At 39.5% G+C, this 27,506-nt stretch overlaps 1 protein-coding gene across 1 annotated transcript; it reads right to left on the bottom strand.

Moving 5' to 3' along the window:
* Nucleotides 1–1,277: 1,277 nt before the first annotated feature.
* On the bottom strand, nucleotides 1,278–26,968 carry SLC17A8 (solute carrier family 17 member 8). The gene is made up of 12 exons (XM_064731649.1): nucleotides 26,826–26,968; nucleotides 19,935–20,187; nucleotides 17,748–17,866; nucleotides 14,230–14,344; nucleotides 13,670–13,757; nucleotides 11,724–11,810; nucleotides 10,661–10,800; nucleotides 9,046–9,195; nucleotides 6,358–6,490; nucleotides 4,986–5,096; nucleotides 3,511–3,638; nucleotides 1,278–2,885 (listed from the first exon to the last, which is right to left on the bottom strand). The coding sequence occupies exons 1-12, from the start codon at nucleotides 26,966–26,968 to the stop codon at nucleotides 2,547–2,549; spliced, it is 1,806 nt and encodes a 601-aa protein (XP_064587719.1). The 3' UTR covers nucleotides 1,278–2,546.
* Nucleotides 26,969–27,506: the final 538 nt, after the last annotated feature.

Raw genomic sequence — 27,506 nt, 5'->3', positions numbered from 1 at the left:
CAGACAAAAAAGAAAAGGGGTTTTTAAATGCAAAAGTTTGTCCAGATGTTTTTAAGCTATTTCGTTCAATGTATGAAATAATGCTCAAATGTCCACTGAAGTCAAACTTCCACTGCACTAAATCTGTTTGTGGATACAAAATGATCCCGCTAAACTGAGCTGTGGCTTGTCACTTGTGACAGCTGTGGTGCATCTGCAACAGGAAAAAAATAGCAGCTACACTCAGCAGAGAGGCAGCCAAGCACTCATGGGCCAGCTGGCAATTTCCCAAACGGTTGGGATGTTTGTAGTTCTTTGTCATAACAACAGCATTCGCTCCCTTTGTATTCCTCTTAACAACAGGAAAGTTACCCTTCATCATTACTGGAAAAATGATGCTGCTTCTAAGCAAATGTTACTGCTTCTGGAGTAATACATAGTCAGGTCTTCTCTTTTCTCCCTCAGATTATACTTATACAGATTCTTATACTGAATCCTTTCATAATATGGTTTTCCCTATTAGACTTCCTGTAGCAACTATATGTATGTTACAGTTACTGGAGAGGGAGGAAGAAGCTGTTTGCTTTGCGCATATGCAAAGTGGTGGACCTCTTTCTTTTGTAAATTGCGGTGAATGTTGCAAAATAGTTTGACAGCAGCTGGTCCTGCTATTGTGATAGACTAATGAGAGTATTTGACCCAAGTTCCTAGCAATTAAATCCCCAAAAGCTGACTATCATCTGAAAGAAATAAGATATTTTCTTATACCTGTTCTAAATATCAGTAGTGAAATAAGGAACTCTAGTCCAAAATGAGTTTTTGAATTTGAAAAAAAATATTATTTTCTGACTTAACAGCATAACGTGACAAGTTTTTTTTTTTACTGGCTTATTAATTAATTGATTTTTTTTAAAAGCAGGATTGAGCTGTACCATAAAACTACCCCTTTCATTAAATTATCTGCTCATATCGAAAGTCTTCACTGTAGTCAAATTAGGCATTCAACTCACTTTCCTTCTTACCCATATACAGTTGCAGATTGGATTTTGCTGAGTAGAAAAGACACAAGACACATGAACAGAGAATTAACTCACTTCCCAATATACCTGTTTGTAGGGAAGATAAGTCATCCATGGATTCAAATGGTTGTACAAGTGTAATTGCACTAATTCTATTCAATTGCATTTCAATAAAACAGCAAAATGCATCTGAGAAATGTTCAAAGCCTGTGTGCATCACGCGGTTCACAAGAACAATAATACTGAAACATCACAAAGCACAGCATAGGCCAGACAAGATCGCTTTCACTTGAATTTAATGAGGCAGTAGTCATAATGAGAGACAAATTAAATCACATTTTACTGAAATTATCCATTCTGAAAAGAGTATTAATGCCACAATGAGTCTCTGAGTTGCAGCTAACTGAGATGATACAGCATGCTCCACTGTTTGATTCTAAAAATGGTAGAAAAAGGCCAAAGCCACTTTATACTGTCAAATGTACACCAATGGCAGAGGATAATTACTTTTATACATAGGTACCCTGTTGACTCTCAAATGGTACAGTACTTCATTCATAGCAAGAACAAGACTGAGGCATTGAAAAGTTACAGATCCAGAACTAAATACTCCTGTAAGAAAGCTCGTTCACCTAACCGAGAACTGTTGGTGTTGAGAGCAGGAACTCTGTCAGTATAATACTAGAAAAATATATTCAAATTGCTGCACAATGATGAATTGAGTGAGAATCCTAATCAAAACAGAGCTAAGATTTCCTTTCATAAGGATTATTAATACTGCATCACTAATGATGATTTTGTTTTCAAAATTACTTCATGCCAGCACAAAATCTGTGTAGGGGGAGAAATTTTACAAGTATCCATTTTATGGTCTTATCCACACTCTGTGGGGTGTGCATATACAGATATCTGCCAATCAGTTTGTATGAACTGTTGAAGGAATCCTGTGCCACCTCTGCCACATGTTCCTCTTGCCCTTGTTGAGTGACTATTAGTAATTAATTACAGCCTACTGTCATAAATCTACTTTTCCCTCTGCTCTGATCTTTTAGCATGAGCTTGTGGTTTGAAATGAATTAAGCGGTTCAAATGCCACCCTACAGGAAACCTAAAAAGGCAAAGCAGGGCTGCTCATTACAGACTGTGACACCACTGGAGACCCAGGGATTACACAGATCACCATGGACCCACCATCTGGTATCACTTGTCCTTTCTCCGTTCAGATGAGATGATGAGGGAACTCCTTGCTCCTACAGTAAGTTCTACAGCTTGCATCAAGCAGGAGCCCTGCCAGGGCTGGTCATCTAACTGGCACAGAAGATCTCCCAAGGTCATATAATGGCTAGGAGAGGATTTAGGATCACTTATCCCAGTCCTATTGTTAGCATTTTACACACCACTGGGAGGGAACTATCACCCTTCAAATCTAGCCATGTGGCCAGATGTTACATAATTGAATAAGACAATAAATGTGAATACCTGATGATTTGGGGCAGCTAGGCAGGAGTCATGGGAGTAGCTGCTATACAAATCTTACAGTTTCAAGTGTTAAGACAAATCTTGAAAATTTCCATTTTCATAATGGTAAGTAGTCTCTTCCTCCATGTCTTGAGTTACTTGCTTTTGCTTCCTCCATTCCCTTCTCTGTACTTCACTATTTTGACTGGTAGCACCATACGTTTTCTTTGGGCTTACAAAAGTTTCATTGTTCATCTCTGTTTCTTCTGCCAGTTCATCCTGATCAATTATACCACATTTCTCTTCACTGAGGTTTTCGGGATCAGCCCATTCCTGCTTCTCCCCAGAGGCAAAGATAGCATAGAATATCACACCACTGTAATGCACCAGGGCTGCAATCAGAAAGACGTTCTGCCATTCCTCACGGGTCTGAAAGAATGGTGCAGGTCTCATTAAGTTTCCAGTAATAAGAAATATCACTCTCCAAATTATGCCATGAATTAGCTCATATTGAGGAATGACTGTGAGCACTGTTTGATTCCTGATGCTGAAGATAGAACAAGGTATGAGAACCATTGCAAAGATTTTTTTTGTACTATATATAACTACAGCATATAGTAAACTTGGGTTTCTTTGTTGTTTTCTTTTAATAGTAAAGTTTCTCTCTTGCATGTGAGATATTTGTGGAGTTGGAAATGCAAGGATTTCTCTAACAACTACACAAATATTATTGTAGATCAATGTTTGCTTCTCTACCATAAGGGTATGGATGCATTGTAGAGGAGTTTTCCAAGCCCTATAAGCATTGCACAGTTGTATGGAGATGCTGCAGAGACTCAGGCTCAGGTGGTATTAAAAAATATCTGCCTAGACAGATAATTAGTTATAATAGCTGAGAATTAGGCCAAAGTGGTAATTAAAAAGTGCATGTTTAAGACAAACAAAAAGAAGCTGCAGAGACCAATGATGGAATGGTATCCCCAGGAATCTTTAAAATGTCTTAAATTTGTTGCATTACCTAACCCTTTTCCTAGAAAACACAGAGAAATGTTACCTTATGCTTTGTCATTGCACCAACGATGAGTGGGCACACCATTCCTGACAGCGTCCCCACACCATTGGAGATCCCCATCAGAATGCTGGCATAACGAGGGGCTATGTCCAAGTGATTCACATTGAAGCCTAAAAAACATGAGAGAAACAGCCAGCTGAACAGCATTGCACTACCAGGCCAACAGGGCTTTATACAGCCATTCTGGCTGAAGAAGGCTAAAAAGGTTAGCAACCTCCCTAGTTCACCTCCGAATATTATGTTGTATAGAAAATAAAGTTTCGTTTGGCCCTGTTTAAAGTGTCTGTACTTTCCATTTTCTCATACCTGAACAGTGAACTTGGCAAATATTTTTAATTAAGGAATCAATGCCTCAAATTAGTGAAATGTCTTCTATCTTTTTATTTGTGTAGTAGTGTTTTGAATTAATTTCTTTCAGTGTTTTAACCACATGAGTGGTTTAACAGAAGTTTAACAACGTGATAGAAAAATAGAATATAAACCAGTAGGAAAAACAATTATCCTTACTGTAGTTTGTCTTCTGAGCACATATTTTATTAAGAAATAAAAACAAATACTAAATGTCAGCTGAGATATTTATCATTTCTTAGGTAATGAAAATTAGTCATATTAACTGTGGTTGATCACAAGAAGTGACGATAAATTTCAAGTGCATGGTAATAAATAAGGTAAGAAATAGACTACTGGGAAAATCCTGCAATAAAAGTTGATTGATAGAAATGACCAGTTATGCAAGCAAGTAACTGAGCAGAAAAACCACTTCCCATCTGCAGAATCCTGAAATAACTGAACACCAGCAGTTACTTTGCTGGTCAATTTTGTTCAATAGATTCATGTTCTTGGCAGTCTTCTTGGAAGATCTTCAATCTTAAGAAAATCTTTAATCTTCATAGCAAGAGGAGTTTTTTTCAGTGATGCTGGTACTGATGGTGCCACAAAACAGCTTGACACTACAAAACGTGGGTGAGACTCATAAAAGTGTTAGAAACAACTTCTGGAGAAGGGCTGGATGTAGGATGCAACACAGGGAGGGCTGACACAGGAAGCAGAAATTGGGTGCTAGGGTTTGGGACAGAATTGTAACTGATAGCCTTTGTGCAACTATTCACTGCAGAGTAATTCTCTCTCTCCCTCTTTCTTTCCTTTTAGGCATACAGATAAATAGGATGAAAAGGTGACTGACACTGTAAAAGTATATTAGAAAATAACAGCATAAAGCTGTTGTATATTGGGATCAATAAAGAGCAGGTTCTTTTCAAAGCTTCAGGTATTGTGTGCAACATGTTTCATAGATACCAAAGTAAATTAGTTCTGATATGGGAAGAAATAACAAACACCCCATAAGTTGCCACATTAAGAGCAAACAAAATAATAGAAATTATGACAGTAAGAACAGTGAGGATAATAACATCAGTTTTATCATGAATAGTAAAAGCAAGAATAAGATTAATTCTTACCTGAAATTGCAAAGCCACTGAAGCCTACTGCTAACACCAGAAAGGAAATAGCCACACCTTTTGTGTGAGAATAACCAACCACCAAAAGCAAGGTTGCTTCCATCCCAAAACCTTCCAATGAAACACATGAGAATGAATTGCATTTAAATTTCTAGTTGCAATGAAAATACTAATAAGCACTATCCAGAGTAGCAGCTTAAAATGAGAGAAAATTATTTTGTATCTTTTAGCTATTCTTGAACACAACTGGGAGCTTTGTGCATTTGCAGAAGTATTTGTATATTTATTGTTTGAGAATATATTCTTTTTTTCTCCTCATTCACTGCTGTATACATGACCCAAACCATTGATGAAATTAATTCACTGTATTCACTGAGCAATACAGGAAGAAAGTTGAGAAAGCAAGTCTGTGCAAAGAGCAGAAAAATTCACAAACCCATAAACATTTGAGTGAAAGAAGAAAAACACTTGCCTTTAACTTCTCATGGTTGTAGTGATACAAGAATTTCTTGGTAAATGGAACAAAAGAGTATTTTACATACAACTGTATTACCAACACAACAGGGCATCCCTAAGCATCACAGGGAACTTTCAGTCTCTGCCATTATTCTAATATGTAACATTGCAACCCTTCTGTTTTGTTCTTTTAATGACACTATTAATATGCCCTGAAAATACAATTAATTTAACCATCCTTTCTGAAGATGCATAGCCAAGTTATGTGATATCACTGGCTGCAGGCATCTCTATTTCTAGGAGTCTGTGCCATCTATAAATAATGCAAGCCAGCAATTGGCAGAGGGCAACTAACTACTCCATAGGCTGTCTGGCTTGAAATCTTTTCTCTAATTCAATATCAACCCTACATGTCACTGATTTTTCAGTTCAGTTATGGAATTGGAAACAAATTACTTCATGCTGAGTTAAAATTTTCCTGTTCATCTTTCACTTTTTACCCCCACCCTAAACCGTCCAGTCTAAACTTGTCAGTGGGCTCTGCTGGGAGTAGCAAATGGGAACATGGCCAGTTACTTCAAGAATATATCCATTGGGAAAGGATCTCTCCAGCACCATGATACAGGGTTAACTTTGTATGAGTTTGCAGGATGAGGCCTATTTGATCATACTATGCTATTGCCCATTCAATTATTAACCAGACTTCTTGTCTCCTCCCTTTTTTAAAGCATGCTCATATGAGTAAGGATTTATGTCATGAGGCATCAGCTCTCCACTTAACGCTTCAGATTAACCAGCTATAAATGCAATCTTGAGTAAATTGTGTCTTATTACAGTTAAACATGGGCAAAACTATGATACTTGGACTGACTGCAGCACACTATTGAAATACCATATTTTCAGAATCCAATAGTACCTCCACAGTTCATGACCTTCCTTACAGTGGTAGTGGTTAAGATCTTCCTGCTCCGTAAGAAGTCAGCTAGTTGCCCTCCAATGGGCACAATGATTGTCATGACCATGTGAGGAACTGCAGACAAAAGTCCAACCTGCAATTAGACAAATGCATGCTTAACTGTCCTTTCTCCTTCAAGATTTAGAGGCAAGAGAACAGGAACCATAATGATTCTTCACCTCTTTTCCCCTGGATAATTTCATCTGATTACAGCAGGTGCTCAAAACTGGGTGAGGGAAGAAAGATCTCCTTGTGGCCCAGGAGGGGAAACGAGAGCACAAGTGAGAATCTCACCTTAGAAATGCCATGCAATATCCCAAGTACTCATGGTTACTCTAAAGAGTTGCACATAAGACTGTTTATATTAAATTCTATTGTAGACATGACAAAGCCCTGTCATTTGTCCTGATACTGGAGTGCTTTATCTTGGTTTTCATCTGCGTTTTTATATTTTTGTTATTTCTGTTCTCAAGGATCTCCTTCCTGAACAACAAATCAATCCCTGCTTCCTGCCTCTGTGTAAAGGAAGGAAGCACCTGCACATTGCATAGGGACTGAAGACCATACAGCATAAAACCTGACATCATGAAATAATTTTACAAATAATTAAATAATCATAAATATTAAAACATTGATTTCTTTTTATTCTTGTGGGATTACAGCCTATAAATTGATGTTCACTTTTTTTTCATTTTCACAGAATCCCAGAATTGTTGAGGTTGGAAGGACCCTCCTTCTGCTCAAGCTAGATTGCACAGAGAATGTTGCCCAGAAATGTTGTCCAGACAGCTCCTGAGTATCTCCAAGGAAGGAGATTCCACAACCAGGTAACCAGGTAATTTTTATCCTCTTCTTGATTTTTGTGACTTTTCATTAGCAATGAAGATCAAAGGATCTGAGGACTCCGAGGAGCCTGTTCCAGTACACAGTCCTCCTTGCAGCAAAAAAGTGTTTCCTCATGTTCAGAAGGAACCTCCCATGTTTCAGTTCGTGCCCAGAGCACTACTGAAAAGAGCCTATTTTCATCATCTTTACACTCTCCGATATTTGTACATATGGATGAGAACCCTGCTGAGCCTTCTCTTCTCCTGGCTAAACAAGCCCAGCTCTCTCAGCCTTTTCTCATAGGAGAAATAGTTCCATTCCTTCATTGGACTCTCTCCAGTATGTCCTTGTCTGTCTTGTACTGTGGAGCCCAGAACTGGACACAGTACTTCAGGTGTGCCCTCACCAGTGCTGTGTAGAGGGGAAGTATCCCCTCCTTTTACCTGGTGGCCTTAGTATGATGCAGCCCAGGATACCATTAGTCTTTACTGCAAGGACACACTGCTGGCTCATGTTCAGCCTGGTGTTCAGCAGGACTCCCAGGTCCTTTTCTGCTTTCCATACTCATGCACGGGCTTGTTCCTCTCCAGGTACAGGACTTTACACTTTCCCTCCTTGGCTCCATGAGGCTCCTGTCAGCCTGCTTCACCAGCCTGCCAGGGCCCCTCTGTACAGCAGCACAACCCTGCAGTGTGGCAGCCACTGCCCCTAATTTTGTGTCATCTCCAAACCTGCCGAGGGTACACTCTGCTGCATCATCCAGGTCATTACTGAAGATGTCAAATAGGATCAGAGTCAGTGCAACCCCTGAGACAGAGTTTTAGTGATCAGCATGTCATCTTCTAGAAGATTTTCTTTGAAGCAGTAATTTAGTGAGAAGTTTGAGTTTACTTTCAGCAATGTGCAACGTCATTACATTGACAGTTGGTTTTACACTGGTTTTAAATTAGTGAGGTTCACAGAGATGCAACTCTAGCATTAATGAAAAGCATCTCAGAATAAACAGATGTACTTTTTCTTAATATCCCTCTTCATCTCCATGCTGTACTTGGCCATTTAGACTGTCATTGCTACCATGGCACAACCATTGCTTCTCTTGCAGAAGCTGGGCACACAGTGCTCCCAGAACAGATAAATAATGATGTTCTTTGTTATCAGCCTTAGACTTGCTTGAAAATAATTACCACATAGCAAGTATGTATGCTAAATTAAAGAGTTTTTAAAACTTTTCTAAAACAATTATTCTGTATTCCTCATTCATGCTCTGAAGAGGAAGTGTAACATTTCTGTATTTAATGAAATGGTGGTGGCACAGAATATAGACCTATAAAGAATTTGACCTTCATAGCTAATGAAAAGTCACAAAAATCAAGAAGAGGATAAAAATTACCTGGTTAAATGCTAAATGGTCAACATTAACAAAATGTGCATTTCTATTGACTTGCTTAGTGTTTTTTCATGATATGTGGGGACTTTTAATCAACTATTTCCCCACATAATTTCTCAATTTCTTCCTTCTTCCAATAGTTTCATGCTTGCAGACTTTTATTTCTATCAGGTCAGCAGAAGTATGTAATCGAAATACTGGGAATAATCTACTGTAATGACTCCAGGTCTATCTGGTTCTCCTCAAATAACTAAACCATAGCACTAAGTGCCATGCCCAGTTACTTCTTTAACATTTCCAGGTATGATGTTCACCTCCTCTCTGGGCAGACCATTCCAATATTTAACCACCCTTTCAGTGAAGAAATCCTTCCTGATGTTCAACCTGAACCTCCCCTGCTGCATCTCCTAGGTCACTGCTTATTCTCAGATATTTACCTTGCTTATTGCAAATCCAAAGACTTCTTCAAAGTAAGCAGGTTGACTTATAAGGAGCAAGTAGAAGGTCCAGCTTCTGCAGAAGTTTGCCACAATGATTGCATAAACTGGCATTGAAGTGAAAAATCTCTTCCACGGAGTACTAAATTTCTAAGGGAAAAAATCCCCAAAAATTTGGGTAGATAGAGGCAAAATAAAGAACCAATATCTTTTATTATCAAGTCTATTAGATACATTGCATACAACTTACATCACGGATCACTTAAAAGTGAAATATATCACTTGAATTGCTGGCAAAAACGAGGTAGAGAATCCTTCTTAGAAGTTAGGATGTTAAAGGTGGACACTGGACTGCTATTGCCCTGCTTACTGAAATTACCTGAGGTCTTCTGGAATCCTGCTAGTGGGATAACAGGAGCAGTAAAAGAATCAAAGAAAACTAAAGAAAACCTTGTGCCATCTCCACTTTTTGGCTGATGCACTTTGAGACATTCTGTTGAAAAGAGTGGGGAAAAAGGGTTATCCAAGCTAAGACACATGCAGTAGCACAGCAACAAGCAGCTACCTGCTTCAACCTAATTAGTTCAATTCACAAAAAAAAGGCCTGTAGCTTGCTTTTTTGGCATTTTCAATTAGTATTATGCTCCAGTACTCCATACAGCAGGAAACATATTGCAGAGACCTATTGATTTTTAATAGAATTCCAATCAGAAGCTGAGATCTGTAGCTATGGCAATACACATTGATATTCTCCCTTTTTTTGAAAAAAATGTTAATTGTGTTCTACAGGCCATGGTATGCCTGCAGTTGTGTGCGCACCCATGAAGTTGGTACCAGTTTTCTCTGCAGAAAAGCTGTTGTACTGCAAGGAAAATCCATGACCTGGAACAAGTGTGTGTGTGTGTCTCCAGCCAAGATTTGATCAGCCAAATTTCAGATGCATGCCCAAAAAGACAGTCTGGTACTTTACACTCCCAACAAGGCTGCTACCCAAAACATGTAGAGGAAAAACCTGGAGTTACTTTGTTCTAGAATGTTCAAAACTGAAAGCTAAGAATGAACAAGAAACACCTTTGTTTTTCACTACTGGCAAAAAAAGTTGCCTAAGGGAACAGAGGGAAATTTGATGGGAAAATAGGTTTTAATTCAAAGTTTCCAGGATCTTCTCAGAGAGAGGATGAGAAGTCTTAAAGGATCTGAGCTGCTGTGAGAGTGAGTAGGGCAGAAATCCAGTCCTTAAGCTACTAGACTTGTAGTCATGCTTAACAGGAGTTCAAAAGGCAGCTGGATAATTTAATATCTGCAGTCAAATTCTTATTTAGCAAAATCCATGGTTATTTTTTAGAACAAGCAGAACAATTACTCAAGAGCAGGAGATCAGAATGTGTGGTTCCCCTCCCAACCCAACCCTTCCCTCCCTAGATCAGAGAACATCCATAAGCAAAGAGCTGAAACAGCATTACGAGTTTTCCTGTACTTATCCAGTCCAGCTGCAAGAGTCTGATTCTGTAATTTTCTGGAAAAGAAAAGCCTGCTAACAGTATCCATCCAGTCATATGCTCGTCTTCTGCAAAGTGCTCACAAATGACAACAAGGAAAGCCTTTTTTTACTTACACTTGCATTAGCTAGGCTGGTTCCTTCTCCTATACTTGTTTCTATATATATCCTTTCTTCATTGGTTATTGTTGGATGCACAGCAGGGCTCTCATAGGCGTGAAGCAGCCAAAACACATACCAAACAATCCCAAACATTCCTGAAGAGGCAGGAAAAGCAACTTGATTTTCAAAGCCAATAAAACTACACTTCAGTATCTGCAAGCCTTGAAGTTTATTTCAAATGCCAGTTAAACAAAACCTGCAAAGAAATTATGCCCAGGAAGTAACAAAATATGGCAACCAACTTTGTGTATATTGTGTGCCTGCTTGCAAAGCATTTGAGCATTTTGGCACTTTTATTATTTCTATGCATGGGGCAAAGAAAAGGCAGGAAAAAAACCTCTCTGTAGGACCTAGGGAACAAAAAAGCAGATGGGCCATAAAGTGGTAGGAATCTGCATGAAGGGACTTCACTGTAAGGTGGAAATGGCAAATCTTGTGCTGTGCCCTGTATTTCTGGGGAAGACAGAGAAAACCCACTTTAACTGGGCTGCCGATGTGCAAGGCTGGTTGCAGCCACCTCTGCCATACACTGTGAGGGGAAGAATGAGGCATCACAGATCAGCCACAAGACCATACCCCTAGGACCACTTTGTAAAGGTGGCACTGCTTTATTAAAGGTGGGCAGCATGGGGAAGATTTCTCAGGGCAGAAGTTTTCAGGTCCATTTGGCTCCCTGTCAGCAGCATTTGCTGTAACTTTTGCTGTTAGTGCGCACTCTGGGGCAGCTTCCACACAAGTGCTTGTGCTTGCAAAGAGGAACCTTTTTAACTGCATCCAATCCTGTCACTGGGTGACCATGGGCTGCAGCCTGGTCATTACAATTTTACAACCTTTTGTAACAGATGATTACAAAACGAAAGCTCTCAGAATCTGCAATAAGCAGGGAATAAATTGGAGCACCCATTTGCATCCTCTTTATTCATCAAAATAACTTTGATCCACCCTTGTTAGACAGGTTTTAGCAAACGACTGGCAGTACTGATCTAGTGGCAGATGTCCTTCATGTTAGGCAACTCACCATAAATGTAAAAGACTGATGACCATCCTATGTACTGTACCAGCACTCCTGCCAGGGGCATGGCCACCACTGCTCCTGCGTAAGACCCTAAAGAGAAAACAGATCAGTAAAACATGTCAGCTGTGGTAGTGTGCCCAGCTCTCAGAGCACATGATCCAGACAGGTGCTCATGAGAGCAGAACTGGAGGGATGTGTTTGACTGACTTTATGAACTTGGAGGATGGGATGGAAACTGCAAAATTTTGACTGGGGTACCAGGAAGCACTGACCCCTCATGCATCACCAGTCTCATTTTGCGGAATTGTGCCTTGTAGGGAAATAGGACTTGCAAATCCAAGACTGATGACAGATGACCACAGAGGCATAATCTATGTAGGTGGTCTTGAGTGGGAAATCCCACCTGGCATTGGGGTGTGTGAGGTGAGATTTGGAGAAGATAACGGACCGAGTTTCAGAAGTTTCATGGAGGAATCCTGATGACTGCAGATATGTTGGGAGGTTCTTGTCATGGCCCTAGACCCATGACCATACAAGCACTGGTAGCAGAGAGGGTGTTCAAACCAACCCTGAGTCTGTGGAACCATGCTTAATTCATATTAACAACATAAACAAACAGCTGGAATAAATAGGCAAATGTTGACAGGGGGATAAAAGAGGATAAAAATGTGGTCTGTGCCAAGGTTTCTGTTTGGGAAATACATAATACTGGTGAAATATATTTCTGAGTGTCTTGTGCAAAGAGATGAGTATTTAAGTGCAATCTAGATAATAGGTTTCAGTGCAAGACAGTGCCAATGGCTTTATATGTGAAGAGTGTTGTTCTGAATTATTCTAGGAAATGAGATACTTGTGGTTTTGAGAGTAGTACATGTTTTGTTAATAAACATTTGTTAATGCTCCACTCATTAGCAAATACTTCTTTGCAATGGGTCACAGTGATCCTTCTCCCTCTTCTTCATGTAATTAATTTTTCCTACAGCTTTCCTGCAGAAAAGCCCTAGGCCAGAATGTAGATAGAAAAACCAGGAACCTGTTTAACCTGTATTTTCCTAATTTTTCCATTGCTCCTATGCACCTTTCAAGGGCAAGGATCAGTGACCTGTAGTACTAAAATGGATGTCAAGCTGAAGGATGGATCTTTCTCTAGAGATCCCATGCTAGAAATTTCAGAGGGAACATTGAGTGGAGAGGCTTTTCTTTGGATCTTTTCTTCTGCAGGAAGAGAAAACACCTAAATAATTAAAACCTGAAGCCATCTGTAGTAAAAATAAAATTCCCATAATATTCAAACATGGGTTTTTATCCACTTGCTTAACTCTTCCTTTTATTTTCTATCTTTTTTTTAGTGCTGTATTTTCCCCAGCCATACAACTCTACTGCTGATGGACAGAATTTTTTTTCCTGTGACTTTTACATCTTTATTGAACATTTTCTCCTACAGACATTCATCTTCAGCTGTCAGCATTGGAAAGGGACACAGAGAAGAGAGCAAAGCACATGTCTGATCATAACTCAAAACAGAATGAAGCAGGGCAGCTGCTGGTGAGAAGTTACATCACCTCTGCTGCAGTATATTGAGCAACCACCCTAAAGTAATGAAGATAATTTCAGATAATTTTAAAATGTGTGCTTGTTTAGAAGCATCCATTGAGTATGTATAATAAATGGAATCCCTAAGGATGATGCAAATAAAAAAATGCAATATAATTTCTCTCATGTGAACCTCTAGACTCAGTTTATTATGAGAGCCATTTTGAGTGTTGGCTTTAAATGATAAAATGATGGCATATTAAACAAGAAAGGACTCACAAGTTCCTAAGTTTAGGGTACAAGGTGATTGTAGCAAAGGGCAGAGTGTCTGTGCAACTCCTTCAAATAATGAAATTAATAAAATAAATCTAATAAGGACATATGCTTACAAGAACCATAGGAGCCCATGGACTCACCACAGAATGAAGTGGTAGCCAGCCTGCTCCTCTCCAGCGGCGGGGCCCACTTACTCCACATCCCGTGGCAGGCTGGGTACGTGACACCCTGGCAGACATTTCACACATCACATGATTTGCTTTCACTGCATTCCACCTGAAGCAGTTGTTGATGCTATCCCTACTGCCTATCTGTTTGTCACCATGGAATGATACAGGAAGGGTAAGGTAAGTCTGGAAGAACTCAATTGCTTGAGTATGAAGTTGTCACACTAATTTGAATTACCCATTACCTGAATAGTAACATGTTCTGAGATAAAAACACTGGTTAGTATATGCAGTTGATGGCACAAGAAAACTAAAACAATTCAAATTGCAGCACCAGAAATATACATTTTTCTTTACTTTAAGTAAACTTAGAAATATAATCAGTATAATTTAAAAATTGCAACCTCAAAATGAGCAGCAAGTAAAACTGTATATTGATGAGAAACCCTGATCAAAAGAGATCTTATGATTTCTAGAACCAAATCTCAAAATCAAACTCAGTTTGAAAGGACCAAAATGGTGTGTGCTTCTACCTCCACCAAACCTTGAAGAATTCTTACAAACATCACACATCCATAATGCACTCTTGCTGCAGAAGGGATGATCATGTTCAGTGTAGATGTTAGAAAGATAGCTGCACCAAATACCCTATGGAGAAAAGTAGCATAAAAGGGAATACAATTATTATCTATTCTTCAGCAGTGTTTTCATGTTCCACTTTATAAATATTTATAAATTTATTTTAAAATATTTTGTTACAATTCTTTTTCTTTAAAATATGTATTTAAATTGTTTGCATTTCAGTCTCTGAAAATTTGTTCACAGGAAATATATGTGACTTCATTTTCGTGTCTGATCTTATTCACAGTAGGGTTAATGGTTGTGTTATAGCATGAAAAATTTACAGTCAAAAAACACGACTGTTTTATCTAAATTCTCTACACCAATTGACAAAAGCAACAACCCACGCCTAGAGAGCTCATTATCTGAGTGACAAGAAAGCACTAAACAGATGAGCAAACAAAAGCAAAGAAGCTGAGCAGGCTTCTATATAAATCAGTTCCTTTGTCACTTCTCTAAGTGACAAAGGAACTGATTTATATAGAAAACAGTCTGAAAATATGAATTGGAATACAAAGCCCACAGTCATATCTTGACATTTAGGAGACCGCTTTAAAAGTCAAGTAAACATTTAACTGAGAAATAAGTATTATCTCTCTGTTTTGATCCCTGAAGAAAAGACTTCTGCCTTTTGCTTTCTTACCACTAATAGGAATATCACGTCTGTTATCATAACACTGTTGACTCAGGGAACTACAGCAAACCATGTGAATTAATAACCATGTGAAAGAAGAAACTGTAACAAAGAGAACATGTTTAATTATCCAAACAGCTATCTCTAAAGACTGAGTTTCCAATCTCTGCTACCTCTTTTAATGCCAACTCTTAATATCCCTAGGTTGTAAATGCATCATTTATAAGGAATTAGAACCAGTCACTCTTCTGCTACTATTTAAAGGGTTGAGTATTGTTTCCACAGAGACAGCATCTTTTCATCAATTCACTGCCATTTATTCCAAAGAAGTTCGTCTCCACTTTGACAAGAAATATTCCAGGTTTTCTCAATTCATTCACATATTCTTCTGTCCTCACTACCACAATTCCTGGGCAGCTGCCACTTTTGGATCCAAACAGCTACAGACTCCTCTGCCCAGCAGGGTGCTCTTCCTGAAAACTGATATCAAGAGGTGCCTTGTGTTTCATGCATCCACCAAGCAATTCTGACATCACATTTAGGTGTGTGTTTGAGGATAAGCACCAAGTTAAAGGGATGGTGTCAGTAAATGGTTGATAAACTTTTTGGTGGAATGCAGACTACATCAATTTGGGTGAAAGTATTGAGTAAATTACATAGTGTTAGAGGGGTTTGGTGCACACCCATAAAGCACTCAATATTTTCAGCCACTATGAGATCCATTTGAATCCCTCACTATCACAGATAATTATGTGCATTAGAGAAGTGCCTGGGGTGGGTTGTCCGTAGATATGTTCAAGGTTGCACAGTTTAAACAAGTGGCAAAGGAGTCTTTGCCTAAATCTATAAGGTCAATATAAGCATAGAATCTCATTTTCAGAGTGCATCTGGGACAAAAGAAAGTTTTTCCTCTTTCTAGGGCTGGTAGGTTCATTGGCCACAGAACCCCTGTTTTTCTGCCCCGTGTCTTAGCAAATAACCCTTGAAACTGAAACTGAAACTGAAACTTGGCACCACTAGTGAACCTATCTAAGCTGAAATTGGTTGGGTAAATGAGGAATACAGGAAAAACATGGACTTAGTGAATCCTATTACTGCAAATAGAAATTCTCTTTGAGCTTAGCTCTTGAGCTATTTTTGTTCCTCAGCAAATTCTACTTCTAAACCCAGTTATGATGGACAAATCCATAATGTGATGTTATAGCATAGCTTTAGATTGGGTTGGAAACTCTCACGGGGATAGTGATGTTATAGTATAGCATTAGACTGAGTTGGAAACTCTCACAGGGATAAATGCAGAGCTTTCTTGTGCTTGTGAGCAGCCTGTACTTAAGGAAACATTCTGCTGACAGAACACATCAAGTTATGGTGTAAACATGCTTATTTTACTGTTTGCAAGTGAATTAAGGAAACAAAAGCTAAACTAATAATATGCTGAATTATTCAGCCAGCAGTGTGCACATCTGTGTTTTGGAGCCCTTCTGCTGCAAAAGCTGGTGGCAAGACTAGAAAGGCTGGAGAAGTTATTAAGCTTAGCTAATTTGTTTGGCTTACTTGGCAGATGGAAAAATATTGTGCCTAGGCATTGTTATGTGGTAGAGAAATAAATAATTGAAGATGAGAACAGTGTGAAGAAGCAGTGCAAACCAAACTCTGAGTAACTTTTGGTTATGGACAGAGCAGAGTAGGACTGAACTGTCTAGGCAATTCTGTGGGATGATTCTGTTCTGGAGAAATTTCCACAAGGGCATATGGATGGGAAGAACATCCAGGCAGTCTTGTAACCCCCGTAGCTCTTTGCAGAATGCAGAAAGCAAAGTACTTTGATTTGGGGCAAAGTACAACATAAAACTGGTTTTAAAGACCCTTTCCAATTCTGACACTATTTGTAGATAAGTCACATCTTGTTTGCAGAGAACAAAGTCAGTACCAGCCATCTTTTTTTTATTTTAATCTGTAGATCCCAAGTACCCTTAATATGCACATCTCATGAGCTCATTCACAACGAGCTGTCTTCGGACAACAACCCTCTCTCTTGTGATAATACTCAAAGTTCTGAAGACCTTTTGATGTAAAGTCCAAAATCAAAGTTAACATTGACAAAATTAACTAGTTTTTCTTATTCACATTTTCAAAAGCAGTTGAATTTTAAAAAAAATGGTGACAAACCCATTGATCATAAAAAAAAATCTGTACAGATTCTCAGACTTCACCAAGCAGAAATCAGGAGGCTCTTTTAGAAGTTCTATGCAATCTTAATTACAGTCAGTACTATATCCAACCTTGGCAAGGATATTTGTGTGCATGAGGATAGATTTGTCAATTCAGATCATAAATAGTTAAGTAATTTCTTTATTCCTAGCTTCAGTCCACAGGGAATGTGGACTGTTGAAGGAGGAAGACTAAACACTGCTGGAAAACCATTGTTTGGTGTTGAGGTAAGGAGCACTAAGGCAACTTCTTTAAAAAAAGTGCTTCAAACATTGTTGGAAGCATTAGGTGTGATTTTCCTTGAACTCTCCAGAAAGCATTGTTTAGAGAAGAAATGTGTAAATATTTGAGATAAACAAGTTAAATTGAAAAAATCAACAATAGACCCATAATGGAAGTCTTGTCCTCAGAAATAATTTTTAATCAATTATTATTATTAATAATTCTTGATAAATACAGAATTTTCAGCCTCAGATGTGTGTTTCTGAAGCACTAATTTGCTATTTTAGTAATTTCCGTTTACACAGTGTAAAACAGTTGTCAGACTCTAAAGCTTAATTCATTTGCTTGTTGTTGTCGTCTTACCTGTTAGCAGCCAATTTATTTGCTATGAACCCTCCTGGAATTTGTGTCACAATGTAACCCCAGAAAAAAGAGCCATGAATGAGTCCTACAGTCTCTGGATCCCAGTTGAATTGGGCTGTCTGTAAAGGAAATGGGACACATGCTGCAAGATAAAGCATACTCATTGTAAGGTAACTGTTGCTTACAAGTCACACAGAAGTCACCCTGCTCCAAATGAAGCCTCTCTACACTGGCTGCTCAGGATTGCTCGGCTTGAAAACCTCCAGTTAAGGCCAAAGGATGTTCAATTCCCCTGTGAGATTACTGCTTTGGCTTTTAGGAGTGGGAAAGGTTACAGCCATTAAGTAGCTAATGCTGGACCTTCAACTTTGCTACTTGCCACTGCTTCCCCCTGGGCTCCTTAAACTTGAAGCCTTTGCTTTCAAGACTGCCCAGAGTTATAAGAAGGACCTGATACCCTTCAATGGGCATATCCATTTTCCCAAGATTATCAAGGCTGCTTAAATCCTTTGAGTTGATTTGCTTTCTGGTCAGATTTGTTCATGACTCTCCCTGTCAGGGCCCAACTCTGACCATCCACTGTCAGGATCAAATGGCATGGGGCAGAAAAGACTTGGGGGCAAGGAGAACATCTGAAGACAAAGCAATCTGAAAATAAAACCAGGTAACACTAGCCAGTGACTAGTTTATCTTTTGTTAGAAGTGATGCCAAAGTAGCCAGTTGTCACTAAAATACCACAGAGAACCGGCAACTGCAGTGATAAGCACTGACATATCTTTTTTCGATATTACTTTCTGCATGTTAAAAGAAAAACAGTTTTTCCCACTACATTGATTTTTTGCTCACGAAGAAACAAACTGAAAAACAGCTCACTGTTTGACCTACAGCCAGATGGCATTAATTAGCCAGACATGTTTACAGAAGGCTAAAGGGTTTCCTTCCCCATCAGTACTCATTTTGATGTGTCCCACTTTCCTGTGCTGAGGCACTTCTGTTTAAACACCTGACTTTCTACTGGCAATTTCCAGCTGAGTTTCTAGGTAGTGTTAATTTCTGAAGGCAAAAACACCATGAGATATGGAAGAAGGTTCCTCCTGATTCAGGAGATGCTCATACCCAAACACTATGAGTTTAGATTTGTGGAAGAATTTACTCCCATTTTCTGAAACTACCTCTTCTGAGCTTCCCAACCTATGCAGGCACATACTTTCTCTTTCTTAAGTATAGAACCTGGAAGTCCCAGAAGGACCATGGAGATCAGGGATTAGACTGAATAAATACAAATTCAGCAGGAAGTCTAAGCATGGCTCCTATGATCATGAGTCTTGGAGACAGGCATATTTTAACAATGGAAATTTATGATAGACATTTGCTGCACTCTTCTTTACCAAAAGTTAAAAAGTGTAGGAGAAAAGCTGATGAATATTTGCACAGCATTTCATTCTAGAGTCAAGATTCCTACGAATTTGTTAGGCCAAAAAGATTCAATAGATATCCAAAAATAAGTCAACAAGTAGAGCAAATGTAGAGATTTAAGTTCATAAAATCCACCAAGGGACACTTGACATCACAGCCGAATACTGAGGGAGGATCGGGAATACTGTGGTATGGATTGAATGCGCGTGCTGGAGTGCATTGAGATAAAGCTGTGTAGGATCTGCTATGGACCACATGCCATCCACTGCAAATTTGAAAACAGCTTGGCACCTAGCTCTTAATAGCTCCTAACAACAATCTACGCTGTCAAAAACCTGATGTCTTATTGCCAGTGACTGCTTTAAGGTCTTGAGAATTATCCACTGATATGAATGTAGTGGCTGCAGCCCTACATAAAATAATTGCTAATTCCTTCTACAGCAGCATCAGAGCACATTTCCCTGAGAGAGAGTAAAGAGCAAAAGCTTCTGCCACCACAGCAAAATCTGTCTACAGCTGGCAGATCAGCGACCTGGGAGACACGCAAATTCAGTTCTCATTTCAGGTACTTAAACCCTCTCTGTGACACTGCAAATCCTCAGATCTTGAAGGTTTTTCATGTGACTTCATCACCTAAATAGGAATTAAGTGCCTGTGCATCTACGTGCATCCAGACTGATGTGTCTCCCTGATTCTCTCTAGCTATGTGGCATTTGGGTGATTTCGCAGCGGGATCTGCTCAGAGCAGTGAAAGGAAGCTGTTTCCTCACCCTCAGCTCTGGTTTTCCATCGACATAGACAGTGTTGTTGTTGACCATCTCCACGATGGCCACGCCGAGGTTGCACCTGATGCCGAAGGAGATGCAGAAGCCCAGGCCGCTCATGATGGCGATGATGTAGCGCTTGGGTAGGCCGCAGCAGTGGCACTCGCACGGCGCGGCCCGGCGCCCGCTCGCCACCACGGGCCGCCCCTCCGCCGTCAGCTCCAGGGGCTCCTCCTCCACATTGGTGCCATCGAGCTTCCTAAACACACGAGGGAAGGAAAAATGAAGGCACCCTGTCGTCTCAGTAAAATTTGCTGAAACGCGGATGGACAGTTCCGTGCGCCGGTCACCTGCTAGTTCCTGTTGGCAGGTGCTTGTCTTTGGGCAGGTGTGAGGTGAGTTAATGCTGGACAGGCTGTGAAAGGTTAGCAGAGATCACACTTTTGCCTGAATGACTTCTGAAGGTTGCACATCTGAACCACCCAGCCAGACAGGCAGCTGCAACAATGTTCACAGGCTATTCATGAGCACAACTATGAGATCTAACTGGAGGTCTGTTGTGATAAATTCCATTGATTCTTTGGAAAATTTACATATGATTAAATTAACCCTAATTTCTGACTAGATTTACTAAGCAGAGCTGCCAGTATGTTTTAAGGATGAAGGCAAATACAACACAAAGCATGGTTTCACTAAGCCCCAAACTTCCTGGAATTTGTTTTCTCCTGTGAGACAAAAATCAGGGCTGTACAGCAGAGGAGAAACCTCTCTGGCATCAGATCCCCTATTAAAGACACAAAAGAGACAGGCCCAGACCTTATTTGCCCATCAGCTACCAACTAACACAGGAGTGCCGCTCCTCAGGCTTTGCATATCCGGCCTTTCCTTTTCCCATAGGCAATCTACCTGAGATATTCATATGGAACAAAATGGGACTTCCATGCAATCCGGAATTGCATGATAGTGCAATTAAAATTTAATTTGGTCTCGCAATCTGATTAGGGCTATTAACATTGTGCTGCAGGACCAGGCAAAGTCTGTCATAGGAAAGGTGAGGTAAGAAAGCACTAGACACCAAACCAGATCTAAATAATTCCTTTTCTAACACTGCCTTTACAGGTCTATTTTAAAATGCAGATTACGGTTTTCCTGACATGCTGAAACACTGAAGGGCATGGCTAGCTGTGACTAACCCACTGAACACTAACCATAAGCTTAAGGTTAAGCCTTTACTAAGAGAGGCCTTGATCAGGCCTTTCAGTTTTGGCATCACCCTGAAGCACTGAGCTCAGGATCCAGCTGTCTTTGTGCCTGCCATGGAGTACTGTGAAAATATTTAACCTAAAGGAAGCCCAGCTTGCCATGTAAAATGATGAGATTATTTCATTTACTGTTTTCTGATAAGGAAAAACATATTTCCTTCTTCCACATATGTGGTTGAGTGTATTTGAAATCTAATGTATATATTTGATATGCATTTGAAACATCAGTTTTCAGTATGAAAATCAACATAAACAACTCTGACAGAGCATACATGGATGGGCTACATCTGACTGGGTTGAGTTTTTTGGGACAGTGTTGGTTAAATCACTGCTTTTCCCAATTGCTTTAAGTCTAATGCACTACCCATAATCTAACAGATAGTACTCTTCACTGGACAGTTTGCAGATAAGCATGTTAAGTATGGCATCTTGTGCACTTAAATATATCTTTCCAATATAAGGTTTCACTTCAAAATATCGTTTTTAGGTTCTAGAGCTAACTGGAGCATCATTTACCATGTTATTCCTTTTTACATCCCAATATAAACCCATTATTTCAGCCATAGTCTTAGCAAAAAGAAAATAAGCACACTACAGTCCATCAGTTCATGTTTTCAAGAAACACTGGAATCACAGTGTTTTGGGCCAAAAGGGAACTCTTGGGATTATTTTATTTAATTCCTTTCTCAAACCAGTGCTCACTACAAAGTTAGATCTTTAGCTCATTGTCAGACTGGAGCAAAGCCTTTGCATTCAAGTAAGGTAACATAGAAAGTGTGATCTTACTGTGGTGTTATTTGGGGGTGATGGAGATCTTATGATTCACCGGCAGGGAAACAGCATTTGTTAGTGACATGGGAGTACAGAGACTAATTCAGTCAGGCACTTGAAAAAGAAGACACCAGTATTCCATGCCCTATGTGTTAATAGAGGTAAAGGTAAAAGGAATGAGATATCAAAAATAAAGACCTCAGGAAGTGAAAAAAATTTGAATAATTATTTTTGAACTGTTATAATCTCCAAAGTGCTAAGCCAAAAGAAATAATTTGTCTTTCTCTAACAGAATATAAGATATTGATGGAATGAAATCAATTAACTATTCTCCAAAAATTACTAGGCTCTATTTATAAGAGAGACATTACACTTTAGGGGGTGCATTATTTTGGGCAGCTGGCAAAAATTAGACACTTCATGCAAAGCCAAAACATCTGGACGTTTTCAGCAGGCTGTCAATTCAGATAGGCATGAAAACATCCTTCTGCTCCAAATTCAGTGCTAAAAGTGGTGACCTAGGACTAGAACTATGGACCTATATCGTCTCTGCTGAGAAGTTCATTATTCTGCTATTGTATTTGACTAATGTAAGGAAGCAAGTTGAGGACTGATTCATCACCCCAAATCCATACAGTTTATTTCCTGCTCCCAGAGATTAATTTCAATGCCTCCATACCAGGCTTGTCTTGGAGAAAACTATTTTTCAGTGGCAGTCCAAACACATAGGTATTAAAAATTGCAGGCATTCACAAGCCAGTGTCAGCACTGTGTTTTTGGTTTTATTTTATTGAACGGGTACATAATGAACATATGGCAACTCCATGGAATGATGAGAAATTTATCTTCCAACTGATCCATGTATTTTCATAGTGTCAGTGAAAATTTTTACTAGTTGTTTACCAATGACTTCAAAGGAAACTGGTTCAGGGCCAGTGCTCTCCTCTAATTATCAGCCTCATGCAGGAGATGCAGGTGTGCAATTTCCTGCACAGGACATGTTCACTTCTTAGGTCTGTTTTTTCCTTTTTCAGCAAATCTACAACATTTGGCAAGTAAGAGGGGCTAAGTTATTTGAATCTGCATCCATATTCTGTGCCCAAATGTCATAATGACTTTATGCAACATTTCTATTTTTTATTGAATGCCTACTCTGGCATATACAGAACTTTGAAGGCATGAAAGAAATATTAAAAATCCCTATCAGTAATAAATAAAATCCCTATAGCACATATACATTCGGCACTTTGTATTTAAGGGGGTTTTAGCAGAGGAATTAGTTCTTTCTAGGTGTACTAGAATTTAATTTTGTTTAATTAAAAACTCATTGATCCTATGGTAACAGGCAAATGTTAATGTTTGTTGTGTTAAAACGCATTCTAGAATGGATTTCACCAGATGTGGCAGTCTTTCACAGCTGCAGCACAATCATGCACAATGTTCAAAGCTCACACCTACAAATCCATTAACTACAATGATCTCTGCATAACTTCAGAGACCAGTAATTATAATTATCAATAACCAGAAATACAGTAATAACAAAAAAAAAATCATTAATCCAAAAGCAGATACACTCTCCTAAGATCTTATTAATTCTTCGGAGATTTGTCCAGGTGATAATTTTCCATAAGAAATCCTGTATTTGATGCATTGGTACCAAATCCCAGCACAAACACCCAACTCTCTCGAGTTACTCAGGGCATGGGACCTCTCTTGCTGGTTTCTGCATGGTATTTCCATGAAACCCACAACAAGGCTCAGACATGAGGAACTGTGTGGCCCAGGTTCTGCACTCCTGGGCTGCAGGGCAGTCTGTCCTCGGTGCAGTGAAGGAGCACTGCAGGGATGTTTGGCCCCTGGGCGCTGCAGTGCAGCACTGCATGAGTGCTCTGTGCCCTGGCACTAACAGTGCTACAAAGGCACAACTCGTGCATCAGCTGCATCTGCACAGCCCACACAGCGCTCACTGCACTGCACAGTCTGGGAGGCACCCTGTAAGCTCCCCCTGTTTCTGCACAAAGGGAAAATCGGAGAGGAATAACTCCGTGATCCATCACAGTCACAGGAGCCCTGTCCAATGCAAGTGTCTATCACCCAGCTTCAAGGTGCAGTTTTCAGTAATTTAGGCTAATTCACCAAGGGACATCTGCAGCAGTCAGAACTACACCTATCAAGGCTACACTTCATACAGCAGCCATTTGCCATGTCCCAAATGTCTTTTAACATTAAAAGTGATAATATTTAAACCCACTTAAACACTTCCCACTTCACCAAGAAGCCCACCGTTGCCATTAGCTGGTCCAGGATTCCTGAAATCCTTAGGGTAGGGAGAGCCTAATATCTTACTTCAGTCTTTGGCTTCTTCCTTGACTGCAGTAAGTTCACAGAAAGACCAAAGTGTTTGTGTCTGTCAATAAGATCTGCAGGAAATCTTTCTTTTCTGAGAAACATAATGATGACAGAGCCACAACTCTGATATTCATTCACCCAAGCCTTGAATTCTCTATTTTTTCTTCTGCCCCACTGCATAAAATAATCAAGAAAAAAACACTTTTGTATTAAAAAAATTATACAAAGCATTTACAACATTTTCCAAAACATTTTTTTAAGATCTCACAAATCAAACAGCTGCCAATAGCCTAAAGAAAGGATGGCTCTTGGGTCTTCCAGTTCAGTCTTGCCTGCCTCCCTTCCAGGATCCAGACACCCTAAAGTCACCTCCTGTGAGTGGACTCTTATTTTGCAGCACCCATCAAATAAGCACACCTGTGAGGAGGCAGTAAGCTGCTTTATGCTGCTTGAGCTTTAGCACTTGAGCTGGACTGCGGATAATTGCCGTGGAGCAGCTGCTCTTGCCAGACATCTGCTTCTCTCTCGTTTGCAAGACAGAGGAAATGTGGCAGGAAGGCACAGGCCAGTCATATTTACCAAAGTTAAAACATGTTTTTCTACCCACTTTGTCAGTTTTGACATCAACACACCACAGTCAGTGAAGGCACACTTGGAGATCTAATCAAGGATGTGCATTATAATAATTCACCAAACTATGATGAATGCTAGGAGAGAAACCAAATTCTCTGCTGATTTTCACCTCATTAAAGACTATTGGATTGGATGAAGAGCAAAGTCAAGGTTGCAGCTGGTATATAGATATATGTGCCACCATATAAAAACACAAGTGTGTGTTGTCATTTGTAGACTAAGCTGTAGAGAATGACGTTCATATTAAAAACATGCATGTTTCATTCATTTATGGAAATTTTCAAAGATGACTGCATATTTCCTACAGGACTGCTCAAGTTGCAGCAATTCTTACTTAGATCTGTCTGCAGAGATAATAAAAAGATTTTATAGTTTGGATTATTTCCTCTGCTGATTGGTATATCTAAGAAAGGCTCTGAAATACCTACGTTTAAAATAGAAAATAATTAAGTTCAGCAAACTTTCTTGCACCTCAAGTGATATTTGGGTTAATTTGATTCAGGAGCAGTGTTGCTGAAGTTGGCTACCTGCGCTATCAACTGTGTAGGAAGTAGCATGACAGCCTTAATACATGGCTACAAGAGGAGAGCAATCTGGATAATCTAAGGTGAGCCCAGCGTGCTGCCACATCACTTATTCACTAGATACAAACCTTACAGTTATTTGGTCAAATTGACCAGCAGAGCCCACAGCAGAGAGAATTTATCACTGAATTAATTACCTTAATCATTGTTCTAAAAAATAAACAGATTTCTCGGAATTACTGTAGAGTATTATAAAAGTTAAAAAAAAGAAAAGCAAAACAGGTTTCATCTGTAACACTGTAAATTAAAAAAAAGTTAAGTAGAAACTGTGTAAAACACAGATACTCTGTTCATGTGATAAAGAAATAGAATAACTGCAGTATGTTATGTGCAAATTCTTACACATTTTCTTGTGATCAGAGGCTTGGTTAGAATTACTATTTCTTGACTCAAAATAGCATTCCAAATAGAAGGCAAAGGGGTGGATATGAAAGCAAATATAATTCAGTCACTAGAAACACCTTCAGTTAAAGTGTTGGCCTGATCCACACAAAGATTTAAAACACAACATCAAGCATGGAAGAAATGCCACTAACCCCTCTGGCTCTCATCTATTGATTACACAAATAAGTGTTGTCACTAGCCATTACAAACATAAGTAAGCTTCTCTTTAAATGAGAAATATCTTCCCCTTTATGAAACTGGGAATTTCTTACATCAGATTTTCATTTCTCTAAAAATAAGAATCCTCCATTTCTTGGTTCATAAAACTATCAGGTTAAGATGAAAATCTTAAACCTTTTTTCTGCTTTTGATAGCAAACAGCTGCTTCGCCTTATTCTCTCTCTAATTTGCTAGTGTCAGTAAACTCACACACACACATCTCTATTCAATACATTTTCTGTTACTGATTTGGAACAAGTTTTAAAACACCCCAAACCTGTAATTTAAGAACATTACATCTAATTTCAAGAGTAGCATCATTGGGAGTGTTGATTCCCATTAAATTATTGCTTTTTCTCATGCAAGTTAAACCACAGAATTAATCACATTTAATTATTTAAAGGTTTTTTAATTAAACAGTTATTTAAGCTCTTTTTAATATTAGAACATTATTTCATAATTTATTTTCACCTTTTTTGTTTAATATAAATATTCGATGATCTACAGTCATATGCTGTTGTAACTACTCCTTTTACATCTTCTGTCTTACAGCAAGCTGTCTCACTCTCAGTACTCGGATATTACTTTTGCAACTCTATAGTCTATTTTATGTTTTTACATATTTTTTCTATACTGCATTTCTCTTAATAAATTGAATCAATGGACCTGTCTGGGAATTTTCTGTTGAGTTTTACCTTCTCAGATTCCCCAGCGAATCGCTAATGGTGTTCTTCACCTCTTCCTTTCCTGGGTTAAAAAATCTTTCTTTCAGTGAACCAAGCCCTTTGAAAGGCATTTTGTCTTTCTTCTTCAGTAAATCCCTTATGTTAACGAGCATTCACTTCTGCTGTCATATTTCCCAATGCCTGAGCCGGGAGCCTCACCAGTCCCCTCGGTGACCTCTGCAACAACAACCAGTTGCTCAAGAAAGGAGTGGGTAAAAAAATAATAATAAAAAAAAATAAAGTCAGATCTTGCAAAGCCAGAAGGGAAAAGCTGTGGAGCAAAGCCCCCCCAGAAGCACTCAGGGGCTCGGCGTGGCCCTGGGAGCAGCTCTGGTGCCGGCTGTCGGTACCCGTGCAGGGCAGCAGCTCCGGGCTGACGCTGGGAGCTGCAGGTGCTGCTCAGGCCAGCCTCCCTGGGCAGGAGTGCTGCCTGCTCCACAGGCAAACCTCAGCCTGCCTCGCTGGGGCTCATCCTCTGTGCATCCCTCCCTCCCTGCCTCCCTCCCTCCCCTGCCTCTTTCACACCGAGATCCTGTGCAAGGTGGTGCTATAGTAACAGACACAATACCTGTCCTCAAGCCACTCCAGTTCGCTAATAGGACCTCATCTATGGCAAGGGCCAGAAGTTTATTAAATATTTACGAGACCTTT

This window comes from Zonotrichia leucophrys, chromosome 1A, assembly GCF_028769735.1.
Source record: "Zonotrichia leucophrys gambelii isolate GWCS_2022_RI chromosome 1A, RI_Zleu_2.0, whole genome shotgun sequence".
Taxonomy (NCBI): domain Eukaryota; kingdom Metazoa; phylum Chordata; class Aves; order Passeriformes; family Passerellidae; genus Zonotrichia; species Zonotrichia leucophrys.
This window is presented reverse-complemented; position numbering and strand designations above follow the sequence as displayed.